Genomic DNA, 14695 nt, shown 5'->3' with positions numbered 1-14695 from the left:
ATTTTTAAAAGTTTATTGCAATAAGCTTGAGAAAAATTAATCGAGTATAATAATTCCTTAAAAGTTTTTTAATTACCCTAAAGGCTTCATAAACTAATTGTAATAATTCTAAGATATCATGCAAGTTCGAAAATATTAGAGACTTCTCAAATTAGTCTGGCCCATAGCAAAATGCCAGAAACACTTGTAACGTACCTGAGTCTTCAATTAACTTATGACAAAAACAGCTTATAAACTTGGCAATTTAATTAACCAAATAAATTCTGACTAAGGCATTTTTTCAAACCAATCCACAGAAGAAGAAAAGTACAGATCAATTTACAGAAAAGTACTGGCACTCTTAGTACAACATCCATAAAATCCATTTAACAATAAAATCCCTTTTAACTGTAAAATTTATACGTAATGTTTACTGTTATAATAATTTAATTACAGTAATCCACTGATTTTGAAATAAATAGTACTATAAAAATAACTGTATATTAGGTTTTTGCTCCTTAAAACTTTACGCTGTAAACGGATTTTCCGGTTTAAAAGTATTGACACCCAAAGTACCGGTATTTTTATCGGAACTTGGTCCTGGCTTTTTTACAGTGTAGTTTTTATATTATTTAGTTGTTTTACCTTTTTTTGCAAATTCTAAGCAATTATTTATGTGTAGAAGTTAAGGAAATGGTTTTGGCATTTCATTTCTTAGGGCTATTCATGTCCACAATTTAAAACATTATTCAAACACGAAAAAACGTACAATTTATTGATTTAGCAATACATGCCCTGTCTTTTATTTAAAAATATTTCTGAAAACAACAATTGTTTTAAGACAAATATATATTTTCCAGAAACAGAGAGTCTCTTCAATTTCAAAATATCCATCATCAACGCTATGTTGAACAATTATAGATTTCTAGTCTATGCGTTCTCCAGCTCATTAACCACTACACATTGTTTTCAATATGTTATCAGTTACGAATCTATGAGAAAGAAATATTGGTTTACTGAGACAGCAGATAAAATATATTGGAGATATTTCGACGATTGGAAATTTCAATGATGGATGTATGACGAGTAAATCGTTTTTAATGATCAATTGTCATAGGGAGTAAATTTGTATACAATATAGAAACCTTTATAGTACTAGATCACATGTTTAACATAAAATACCAGAGGTTATGGATTGATATATAAATAAAAGTGTGGCACACTATTTATAATAAGGAATTCGGAGCACATTTTTCGTTCTCTCTTTAGAATCTCTTTCTCTGAAAGGAGAAAATATTCTTTTTCAAAAAATAAATAAATGAAAATCTGCAAAAACTCTTATTTTTGTATATTTAATGATAGTAAGTATAAATCTTATAATAATTGATTTAAATATAAAGTTCTACTGTTTTATTTGTTATTTAAAAAAAATATTAAAATTTTACCGGCAGTTAATCTTTAACCCTTTAACGCAAATGAGACACCGGTGTTTCGTTTATTTATTTATCGCTGACGCTTTAATTACAAGCAAAAATATATTTTGGTATTTTCTCATTATAAAAATAGTTAAATAATTACTGAAAAATCTATTCGATTATCGGAATTATATTCGTACTAAAATGTAAAATCCAAAAAAAAGGTAGTTTGAATTTTTTTTTCATATTCAAACATTTATCGATAAATGATTATATAAATTAAAGAAATTTCAATGATGAACTATTTTTCCTCTTAGATCTTAATAACAGCAAATAAATGCAAATTTAAAAAAGTATTGCTTGTAAGTGAGCCGCGTCTGGAATATTTCACCTTTCAACTCAAAAAAAGAGACCGGCGTTTCCTTATTTATTTCATGTAACCATAAATTTTTAAAATTCTAAATATAATATTTTTGATTGGTTTGGACCTAAAGAATACAAAATAATAAAAAGAAATCTGAGAAATACGTTTAATAAAAATTCTGCTTCAAAGGATTGAATTAATAATTGTTATAGTGAGCTTTAAACATTAAGTTGCTTTACTTAAGTATAAAAGAGTTACGTAATCCTTATTTTAAAATTGAAAAATATAGATAATATTACGCTTTACAAATAAAAATATTGCATCTAAACATAAAATAAAGCATATCGAGGCAACATTTAATTAATAATTCCAAAATGAGTTCTACATTGATTCTTTAGTTTTATTTTGGAATTGTATTGATAAATCATATAGAAAGAAATTATTCTCTTTCCAAAACAAAAATTGGTTGAAATTTATAAAATTACCAGGTATTCATTATTTTCAGGAAACACGCTCAAGATGCATGCTTAATAAATGTCATAAGCCAACTGCAACTGTACCTGAAAAAGATAAAACAGTTAAAAATAAAAATCCAATTTAGAGTAACTGTTTTAGAGTGAATGAAAAAGTTTAAAGCCCAATTCCGAAAATAAAAGGGACAGTTACTTGTTGACTTTTAAAATTGAAATGACACTTTTGAATAATAGTTCCAAATTGACAGTAATCTTTACAAATAACTGTTCAGAATATGAGAAAAACATAGACGGCACTATAATTACATAGGCTTTAATACTTCGTTCAAGCATTAAATATGAATTTAATGCTTTATAGGAGAAGTACATACTTAAAACTGGCATATAATGAATATGAAACAAGGTTAAAATAGTCATAAAATGACTCACTTTGATGTCATGCCCATGAATCTGAATGGATGGTACATGTGCTAGAATAACTTTGCTTTTATAATATATTTAGGAAACAAATTGTTTTAACTCGGAAGCATTCAAAACTTTTTTTTCAAGACCGCTATATGCTTAAGAGCTATAAAGCGCATCTACCAAAGTTTGAGATATATTTACTATGATATACTTCTAAAGAGCAAGTAATATTTGCTAAGAGTAATATTAGTCATGATCCTATGATATTTAATATGTTTGTCATGATATAAAGATATATTCGTCAAAATCTCAAGATATATATATATATATATATATATATAAAAATAAATACAAGAAAACACTAAGAAAATTAAGAAAACAATAAGTAACATTTATTGCGCTTAAGCTGCAAGTAAACAGCACTCATTAGATAAGTTCAAAATGAAGAATAAAACAAAGAAAAATTATAGACATATGAAAAAAAAGGGGGTGGGAAATAATAAGTAAAAAAAAAAAAGACAACAAACAATATTTTATTTTTTTTAAAAAAAAAAAAAAAAAAAAAAAAAAAAAAAAAGTGAAATGTTAATTAAAAAACCGGAAAAAAAGCCGGAAAAAAAAGAAGGAAAAAAAAAAAGAGAGATCTTTCTTTTTTTTTTTCTTTTTTTTTTCCGGCTTTTTTTCCGGTTTTTTAATTAACATTTCACTTTTTTTTTTTTTTTTTTTTTTTTTTTTTTTTTAAAAAATAAAATATTGTTTGTTGTTTTTTTTTTTTTTTACTTATTATTTCCCACCCCCTTTTTTTTCATATGTCTATAATTTTTCTTTGTTTTATTCTTCATTTTGAACTTATATATATATATATATATATATATATATATATACGAGGGTTGCTATTTATATTTCTGGCCTTGGCAACAGTAATTGTTGCTAGGCGACCGCAGACGATTTTAATCGAAAGTTTGATATTTTTAAACATAAATTCAGCAGACGATTTACCATTATAGCTTCATTTGTGTTGTTGACAGTAAATTGAAAAGTTCTTCTCTTTCAAAAAATGGAATTGAATCGTTAACATTTTCGTGCCATTATTTTTCATAACTTTCGAAGTGGATTGTCAAGACAAGAGTGCTTCGATTAACTTAAATCTTTATTCAGCGATAAAGCGCCATCCTACAGCACTGTAAAAAATTGGTATAACGAATTTAATCGTGGTCGATGTTCGATCCAGGACGAATCCCGTGCAGGTCGCCCAAAATCCGTTGTTGTGCCAGAAAAGATCGATGCTGTGCGTGAACTGATAAAGCAAGATCGTCATATGACATACCGAGAGATAGAGGCGTCTTTGGACATTAGTATGACTAGCATCAATAAAATATTGCATGAACATTCGAGCGTAAAAAAAATTTGTTCGCGTTGGATCCCGCATAATCTGACAAACGCTCAAAAAAAGGCTCGTGTCGATTGGTGCAAGGAAATGTTGGAAAAATACGTTCAAGGTACATCAAAGGCTGTGTATAACATCTACACAAGCTTATTATGCATCGGAGTTTTCAGGCACTCAAAACAAAAATTTATCACGGTTACAACAAAATACTTAAACAAATAATTAATCTAAGTAAAGTAAAAGATTTAGACGAGAAAGAATTATATTTTAACAAATTCGGTCCTCGATATTGCACTGTATGTAATTAACTTCAAGTTAATTAACATTCTAACTTATGTGGAGAAACTTAGTTCAACTTTAGTACTGTCATTTTGCTTATAAAGGATCAGCTGGAACTTCTTCCTGAACTGCAAGTACCCAATAACGAAAAATATACTAATTCCAAATATTCCGAAAAATCGCAAAGATGCATTTAAATTTTCAATGCTACGAGACCGCCGTCATAAATAATTTTATTGCCGAATATTATTGTGTACAATTAAGATTTATTTGATCATAACTATACATTATAGTAGAACTTTTAACATGTTCTGATGAATTTAATAATGCAAAGTCATCAGAATGGGTAAAAAAAGAAATTGGGAAAAAAATTTATTTATAACGGGACAAATGAAAAGAGATCTATAAGTAAAGAGCCCCAGCCCAATGAAGAAACACACCCCGCTTTTTATCGGCTCAGTGCAGATCTAGTGAGGTAATTTTACATGACCGTTCACGCCTAATAAGTACTTATATAAAAATCTAATAAAACTCGAAATGTGCAAAAATGTTTGACAAAAGCTACGTTATATCTTGACACAATTTTAAATATTACTTCAATAATATTTTTCTTTATTATTCAAAAGACAATAAACTTAGCTAAAAAGTATCATAATTATCACACACCTAAGCAAAGCATTATCCTAAATATTGTAAACCTGATCAATATACCAACCACCAAAAATTCTAATCAAAATGTTATCTAAATTATTTTAAACCTAACAAATATACTATCGCAGTTTTTGTAAAGCTAATCAAAATATTATCCGAAATACTGTGCCCCTAATTATAGAAATTCAAAATTATATTAAAAAAATATTATACAAATTATCATAAATTTAGTCAAAATATGATTCAGATTTTCATTAACTATTATTATTATTATTTTACTATTATTACTATTATTATTATTTTTAAAACCAGATCAAAATATTATCCAATTTACTAAAAATTATAAATCGTTATCTAAAATATTATATAATATTTAATGTCTTATCTAATTGAAATAATTTTAAATAATTTTAAACTAAATTAAAATAATAACCAAATTATTGTTTAGCTGTTCAAAATATTATCCAAATTATTAAAAGCCAAATCAAAATACTATCCAAATCCTTATAATTCTTAGCAAAAAATAATGCATGTATCATCATAAATTTAATCAAAATATGAATCAGATAATTTTAAGAAAAAAAAACAAACTACGATCAGAGTTTTTTAAAAGCCAATTAAAATACTATCCAAATTTTAAAAAAAGGATCAAATTTTTATGCAATTTATCATAAACTTTTTCAAAATATTAACAAAATTTCTATAAAATGAATCAAAATATTAATAAGATTCTTATTTCAATTACTAATATTTGTATATTGAATTTCCGGGACTTTTTCGATATTGTCATTCACAGAAAAACCATAAATTTTGAGCAAATATGAAATTTTTCGATTTACACTTTACAAACACACCACATCATTTCTAAATTGCTTTAGAGTAAAGGGACATCTTAAAATGCAGTCATTTCTTTCAAAATGTATGTGATAACATATTGACTCTATTTACTATTAGTATCCCAAACAGCCTATCTCGAATAGCTAGGCATCTTTCATTGCCAAATATGCATCCCTCGAGAGTTATTCTCGGATCCCATTACTTTTTACTATGCCTATCCGGTATTGAACAGACACAATATAAGTGCCAACAGCTCAGATAAAATTCTTTTTTTCCCCAGTAAAGTAAGAGAGTCTCTTTTGATAAAATTTGGCTTACGAAAAAGATGATTCAAGTGCAGGTATTGGAATTGCAAGTTCTAAGGGAGAAGATGTATTCATTTTTCATTTTCCAACTTTAAAATAATTAATAAAGTTAAAATAAATTTCCTGGAAAAAATTAACAAGTTGCATGATGAAATTGAATTCAAACAAGTACATTCTTCCCCGAGCTATTAGCGAAAAAGAAAAACAAGCAGACTTAAAATCTGTTTGATTTCCGAATAAAGCTTGAAGGTATTTCTAATAATAGTAATGATAATTATATATATATATATATATATATATATATATATATATATATATATATATATATATATATATATATATATATATATATATATATATATATATATATATATATATATATATATATATATATATATATATATATATATATATATATATATATATATATATATATATATATATATATATATATATATATACATTGTTTACTTATTCGGGAATTTTTATTAACTAATAGATTAGTATATCTATTTTTAAGGCATTTGTCCCTTGCTCCACGTTGGTAAATTTGTTTTTTGCTTTCTTTTATCGGAAACTAAATTCCAATTGCATTTTTATTATTTAGCTATATAGACGCACTATAAAGAGTAAATTTTATCTTATAATTATTCTATATTTGGAAATATCGCATTTAACATCGTAAAGGAATGCTCCCTGAAGAAAACCTTTATGTTTTCTCGTTAAAAAGATATTCTACTTTATTTCATTTTATAATTCTTCCTTTGTTTATATATATATATATATATATATATATATATATATATATATATTCATAATTATAACGGTAATATTAGTTTTAGTTTTTCTCGGATTCAAGCGTAAAAAAAGAAGAAAATGTCGGCAGTATTGATCTATACGTAAAAAGTAATTTATTTAAATTTAATATAAATAAACTAATTACATGGAATTCTAATGTTTCTAAAAACATTTATTCAAACACTATTTTTTATCAAATGAATACAATTAAAATAATTCGGAGTCATGTTTATTTATCGAAAAAACGAAAAGACGAACTCTTTCAAAATTTGATTAAAAAAAAAAAACAATGGATACTGAACTAATGTAATTAAATACTTTATAAATTCATTGAGGTTATTGTATGTAATAATTAATTATAAATTCATAAAAACCTTCTTTGTTAGGTAAATTTCTATTCTTTACCATGCACAAATCCAATTTGACAAATACATGGTTTAAAAATCTTTTAATAGTTTTTAAGGAATAATTAAAATTATTTTTTATTAAATGTTAATAATTTTGATAAAATAATCAATATTAAAATCAAAATTTTGACTTAAATTAAACCTTATTAAGTTCAAACTTCTCCAGCAAAATATTATTACCTTGTGATGATCCATTTTCGGGCCAATCCAAGGTAACTAACAAATCTTTAGCGCTTCTGTAATTAGAAAAACACGACATAAAATGATCCTATGTTCCTCGATTTACGCTTCTATTTTCATATTTTGTAGTCTGGCAAACTTGCTAAGAAAATATTTTGAATCAGTTTTGAGAGATACCGGTAAATAATAGTATATATAAATTCACTACTGCTTCATATATTACATTTTGTATTTTATTCAGTATTTTCTTAAATTTTTATTTTCTATTTTTGATTAATACGTTTTATTTTGCATTTTTAGCTTAATTTGTTCTGTTTTTGTTTTATTTTTTTGGTATTCCTCACACTATTGTATTTATATATTCAGCTTTGGCAATATTAATACAATATTAGAAAGCACTCTTTACACGGATATACTTGTATAAGCTGATTACGAGATCATATTTTTGACAAAATTTGTTTCCGGCTTTTTTATTTTTTATTTTCTTCTTAATTTTTAAATTTTTAAATATTTTTCATAACTGTTTTACTTTTTGATTAAGTCATTTACTTTAATCTCAACCCCCTTTCTTTCAGACTGATCATGAGAGGATCATGTAAAACTACTTATTTCCGTCAAAAATCCTCCTCGAAAGCAAATTTGTCAAAATGCTTAATCTAAGAATTCCCCAGTCTTCTGGGTTGGAATCAAAATTCAAGTCTATGGAGATGAGCATTGATTCAAATCCAAAAGTGGATAGGATGTTCAGCATCATTTATAAAATAAAATGGAACAGGATTTTAAATTGTAATTTTTATCGACCTAAATATTAAAAATTCTAAACTTTCTGTCTCACAGCCGTTACTTTTGAAACACCTTTGATAAAACAAAATTACAAAAGTTTTTGAGTTTACCGTCATCTTAGTTCCTGGATTAAGTTCAAAATTGCTACAAATCAACGTGAAGAGAATCATCATTTACGTGAAGAATCAATCATTTAACTTTCATATAGAAAAGATTTTCATTGTTTGTTATAATCATAAAAAAAATATTAGGCCGATCAAAAATATTCGTAAATATTCTTTTTAGTTAAAATAAACTATTGTAAACATTGTAACAACATCATTGAAAGTTTCTTATATACATTTAATAACTTAAAATCGCTTCAAAGAAATCCATTTCTTCAGCAGAGCATTAAAATAATCCACGTATCCTTTTTAAGTCTTATTTTAAAGGCTTTCATTGAAAGTTTATGGCTGAAACTTTGGTAAAAATCCATTGAGCGAAGTCACTAAATAGAAATACGTATTCTTTTCGAACCACGTATAAGCTATTGAAAATAATATAAATTGAAGAAAAAAAAACACTTTTTCCTTACAAAAAACTTTAAAATTAATTTGGGTACTCATATTAAGCAGTGCTCTATCAAAGAGGCTTTCTTTTTCGTTTTTTTTTTTTTGTATTTTCCTTACCGCATTTTTCCAAAAAATTGCTTAGCTAATGATAGAAAAATGTTGAAATATTTAATGAAAAAGAAAATAAATTTTTATTCCAGGGGGTTAAGAATGAAAAAAAAGGCGGAAAGAAACATTTTTATCACATTTATTCAATGTAGAACTCTCTTATTACTTTATTTTAAATATAGTTATTTTACTACTAAATATACCTTTTCAACGTGTTTGACGCTTTATTATTAATGTACAGTATATACAGTGTAACTGTTTTCATAATGAACGAAATTAACGATAGACATAAATAGGAATATTTTTTATTGCTTATTTTATTCGTGTGCATAATATATTTAAATTTTTTAACATGATGGTTGGAGTTTTTTTTACTAAATAAAAAGTTTAGTCATAATGCTTTAATATTTTTTCATTATTATTCAAATAAATTGAATTTTGAAATATTCTTTCAAATCAAATTAATTATTTTATAAACTGAAAAAAAAACTCAAAACATAAAAACTCTTGTTTCAGTTTTCTGTGGAACAAGTTAGTTGTAATTTATTTTTAATTTAAAAAAAATATTTTGAATATCTCTTACGAATAGAATTTAATAATGCCTTCAAATAAATAATCCTAAGAAACTGAAGTGAAAAGATATAAAGATATGACAAAATCTGATGATGTTAACAAAAGTCTACATGTTTAGAGTGCTCAAGAATAGGAGCCCATTCTCAAAACTCGCCAAACATGAATGAGGAAAACAAAAATGATCTGAAACAACAAAACATGAAGTTGCCTTCTTTGACTTCTGGATTGATTCAAAATTACAAGGCTACGGAGCTGAACATTAGTAGTCGTAAACCCAAAATATTGTTCAACGACGGATATATAAAAAAAAAATTTAAAAAAAATTTAAAAAATAAATTAAAATTAAGACGCGAAACAAGACTAGAAAAACAACAGAGGCCGAGAGAAAAAAAGATCTGGACAAAATACGTTTCTACGTACAACAATGGAGGAATGGAGAGAAATTCGTTTTGTTACTATATATCTATATATATAAAAGAAAGTCGTGTTAGTTACTTCACTTATAACTCAAGAACGGCTGAACCGATTTAGCTGAAAATTGGCAGGGAGGTAGTTTAGAGCCAGGAGAAGGACATAGGATACTTTTTTATCCCGTTCGACATCATTCCCGTGTGACTTGACATGTAACGTCAGTCACTATAAAACGTGGTATTAAATATCTATTATTACCATTAATCTATTATTACTATTAAATATCTACCATTAAATATCTATTATTAATATATAACTCAGAAGTTTAAGTTTCTGACTTGAGAAAACAAAAGCTAATTATAAGTAAATATATTTTCGACTATATAAAGTCATTATTATGAAACAAATGTTTACATGTTTATTTAGTACGATTTATTAGATTTTTTAGGTGATTACATTGAAGTAGTAAACAAAAATAAAATTCTCGCGCTATGATAAATAATTTCTAAAATAAATATTCTCTGCTTAAGTTAACGAACGTATTCATTTATATATGTAATTCTCACGCGAATTAAATACTTGTATTGCTCTTTAAGTAAATAAGACTTAACTGTGCACTTAAACAGTACCACTTTGTTTTGCATTTCGCTTATAAAGTTATTTACATACATTTTTTATGCAGCTTTCATACATCCTTAAAGTAACGAAATAATTCATTTCGTTTAAATGCTCTTTGTATTGTTTGAAATGTCGTTTTACATATATATATAAGTAAATTCAAATTCAGCTTCATCGCCAAAATAGAAATTCTCGAAAGATGAAATAAGATGAGATAGAAATTATCTGGGTTAGTGTATTAGAATATTAAAAAAGACTAAAAAAGCGAAATACTGTGCAAGAACATACTAAATCTTAGTAGTAAATATTCTAAATCTTTAAATTTTAGTAGATAAAATTTTTTACATAATTGGAAATGATACATGTATAAATGAAAATTTAAAACTTTAGCTTTGTCGATTTATTGAGCACTAATATCATAGCTTCATAAATTAATACGTATAGTTCAACTATATTTTTAATTTATTTATCAATAGATGGTGTCCAAAGGGTCTATTAAAGGTACTTACGTATTAACGCAACAAGGCCAAAATTCGCATAAATTGCCAAATTTGGCGACCCTACTTACGGCAACCCTACGTGCTATACGTGGTTTTTCGTAATACCTTATCGAATTTATATGGCGCCAAGCTCAAGCTGTTAATGGCGAAGACGGTTTTCAATCAGTGCTAAAAGCAATAGCCAAAAGATTTCCGCCGAAAAAATATCCGCCGAAAGAATAACTTACTTTATCTATTGGTACCTATGTAGTATATTTGCTAATTCTGAACTCTACTCTCCCACCGAAAAAAGTGTTTATAACCCAGTTAATACTGTCTGGTTTTTATTTTGTAGATACAAGGACAGATTCATCATCGAATTGGATCATTAATAATTAATAATGCCGCGACCAAGACGATCGAATCTTTCCCGACAAAGCCGTGATGCAAGAAGAATACGAAATACTGCAAATGAAAGGACTGAAGAAGAACAAGAAATTGCACGTGAACAGCGCCGCGATAGTATGGCTCGACTTCGTGCTTCTCAATCACGAGAGCAAAGTGAAGCAGCCCGTGAAACAGCTCGGTTGGCAATGCAGAATCGTCGAGCGAACAACAGAGGTCAACAAATAGATAATTTGCGACGCAGAACAAGATATTTATCAAGTGCTGATTTGAATCGAGCAGCGTTTCAATACGATTGCAGCAATGATTACAGCTTGCATCCTAGCGTTTGCATTGGGCAAATGGACGTAGTTTGCGAGTATTGTGGTGCATTAAAGTTTTCCGGAGAAACGCCTGGATTATGCTGCCTTAATGGTAAAGTGAAATTGCCATTGTTGACTCCGCCACCTGAGCCATTGTATTCATTGCTTTGTGGCGAAACACAAGAATCACGCCACTTTCTTGCAAATACTCAAAAATACAATGGTTGTTTCCAGATGACGTCATTTGGGGCAGATATTATCGAAGAACGGGGATTTAATCCGACATTTAAGGTATTTATTTTTGTACTTATATAGAATGTAGTTAAAGAATAACTTACTTTATCTATTGGTACCTATGTAGTATATTTGCTAATTCTGAACTCTACTCTCCCACCGAAAAAAGTGTTTATAACCCAGTTAATACTGTCTGGTTTTTATTTTGTAGATACAAGGACAGATTCATCATCGAATTGGATCATTACTACCTTTCGAGGATACACAGAATAAATTTTTACAAATATATTTCATGGGCAACATGGAAGAACAACTTGATCGACGCCTAGAGATCAATGCAGGAATGAAGCGAGCAATTCTTCAAGACTTGCAGTGTCTGCTTCATGAACATCATGCGTTGGTCAGGTTGTTTAAAAGTGCTTTAGAGCGCATGCCAAGTGATGACTATAAAGTTGTTATCAAAGCAGATAAACGACCATCTGGAACACACGAAAGGACATTTAATGCTCCAACAGTAGACGAAGTTGCCATCCTGATTGTTGGTGAACAATTGGAAAAACGCGATATTGTGCTTACACGTCGCGATACTGGGCAACTGCAACAAATATCTGAAACTCATCGATCATATGACACATTGCAATACCCGCTGATGTTTTGGCAAGGAGAAGATGGATATTATTTTAATATTAAAATGAAAAATCCATTGAATGGTGAGTATCAGTATCATAATTTATTTCATTTATTTGTGAAAGACACTGATTTAAAATAATGTTTATTAAAAAAATGGTTAATGTCTGTATTGTTTGCCTTTAAAATTTGCCTTTGAAATGGTTAATTATCAAATTTTTAATTTCAGGTGAAGAAACTACAAAGAAAGTTAGCTCAATGAATTATTACGCATATCGTTTGATGATTCGTCAAAATGCTGACAACTATTTGCTGCGGTTTCGTCGATTGTTTCAGCAGTATTGCGTTGACATGTATGTAAAAATAGAAACGGAACGTTTAACATTCATTAGGTTGAACCAAGCCAAACTGCGTTCTGATGAGTACATCCATTTACGTGATGCAGTTAGTACTGAAGGAAATGCAGCTAATATTGGTCGATTAACTATTCTGCCGGCGACATACATTGGTAGTCCACGTCATATGCATGAATATGCACAAGATGCAATGACATATGTTCGTCATTACGGTCGGCCCGATCTCTTTATTACTTTTACCTGTAATCCAAAATGGATAGAAATTACTCAATTGCTGCTTCCCGGACAAACATCAAGTGATAGACACGACATCACAGCACGTATATTCAGGCAAAAAATTCGGTCCCTGATGAACTTTATTGTTAAACAATGCGTCTTTGGAGATACTCGATGCTGGATGTATTCAATCGAATGGCAAAAGCGAGGCCTGCCGCACGCACACATTCTTATTTGGTTAGTGGAAAGAATTCAGCCTGACCAAATAGATGATATCATATGTGCTGAGATTCCTGATTATGAAGTCGATCCAGACCTACATGATGTTGTTACTACTAATATGATTCATGGACCGTGTGGTGCCATCAATCCCCAATCACCTTGCATGGTCGATGGAAAGTGCTCTAAACGATATCCACGGAAATTAACGGCGGAGACTGTCACTGGCAATGATGGTTATCCGCTGTATCGGCGTCGATCACCAGATGACAACGGTCGAACTGTCACAACGAAAGTGAAAAGAATGGATTTCGTTGTCGACAACAGTTGGATTGTTCCATATTCGCCACTTATTTCTAAATCGTTCAAGACACATTGCAACGTTGAATACTGCAATTCAGTTAAGTCCATAAAATATATTTGCAAATATGTCACGAAAGGCAGTGATATGGCGGTTTTTGGATTGCAATCCTCGAATACCAACGATGAAATTTCACGCTATCAAGTTGGTCGTTATGTGAACTGTAATGAAGCGATTTGGCGTATATTCGCATTTCCCATTCACGAACGTCATCCTACTGTTACGCATTTGGCGGTGCATCTGGAGAATGGTCAACGAGTATATTTCACGGTTTCGAATGCTACGCAACGTGCTGAAACACCTCCAGCAACTACATTGACCAGTTTTTTTTGCAATCTGCCAAAGCGATCAGTTTGCACGAACTTTGCTTTACTCGGAGATGCCACGTTATTATACTTGGAATGCTTCATCGAAGAATTTTCAAGGACGGAAGCAAGGCGATGCGGTTCCTGGGTATCCAGATGTGCGTTCTACTGATGCTCTTGGTCGTATGTATACAGTTCATCCAAAGAATAATGAATGTTTCTATTTGCGGTTGTTGCTGGTAAATGTGCGTGGGCCAACGTCATTTGAGTCACTACGAACTGTTAATGGTGTAATATTCCCAACATATCGTGCTGCATGTGAAGAATTGAAGTTATTAGAAAACGATAGTCATTGGGATACGACAATCGCTGAAGCCATTATCTCTGCATCTCCAAGTCAGATACGCACATTATTCGCTATCATAATTTCGACATGTTTTCCATCAAACCCATGTAACCTGTGGCACAAATACAAGGATAATATGTCAGAAGATATTTTACATCAAATTCGTGTCAGTTCCAGAAATCACGATATTGAGATGAATGAGGAGATACATAATCGTGCTTTACTATTGATCGAAGATATGTGTTACCTCATGTGCGGTAATTTATTAATCAGGTTAGGAATGCCAGCACCATATCGTGAAATGAATGACGCATTTAATCG

At 29.0% G+C, this 14695-nt stretch overlaps 1 protein-coding gene and 1 long non-coding RNA gene across 2 annotated transcripts; one reads left to right on the top strand and one right to left on the bottom strand.

Annotated features, from left to right (window-relative positions):
* Positions 1–789: 789 nt before the first annotated feature.
* LOC139425588 (uncharacterized) lies at positions 790–2593 on the bottom strand. The gene is made up of 3 exons (XR_011636790.2): positions 2425–2593; positions 2244–2318; positions 790–971 (listed from the first exon to the last, which is right to left on the bottom strand). It is a non-coding gene; the product is annotated as an uncharacterized LOC139425588 (long non-coding RNA).
* An 8811-nt stretch (positions 2594–11404) lies between these two features.
* On the top strand, positions 11405–14200 carry LOC147806207 (uncharacterized). Its single transcript, XM_087149591.1, has 3 exons — positions 11405–12001; positions 12156–12654; positions 12801–14200. Exons 1-3 carry the CDS (start codon positions 11405–11407, stop codon positions 14198–14200), a joined length of 2496 nt encoding a protein of 831 aa, XP_087005717.1.
* The last annotated feature ends 495 nt before the right edge of the window (positions 14201–14695 follow it).

This window comes from Parasteatoda tepidariorum, chromosome 8 (genome assembly GCF_982258835.1).
Source record: "Parasteatoda tepidariorum strain Cologne lab strain chromosome 8, Ptep-v5.0, whole genome shotgun sequence".
NCBI lineage: Eukaryota > Metazoa > Arthropoda > Arachnida > Araneae > Theridiidae > Parasteatoda > Parasteatoda tepidariorum.
Note: the sequence above shows the minus strand (reverse complement) of the source record. Positions and strands in the feature narration are given on the sequence as shown.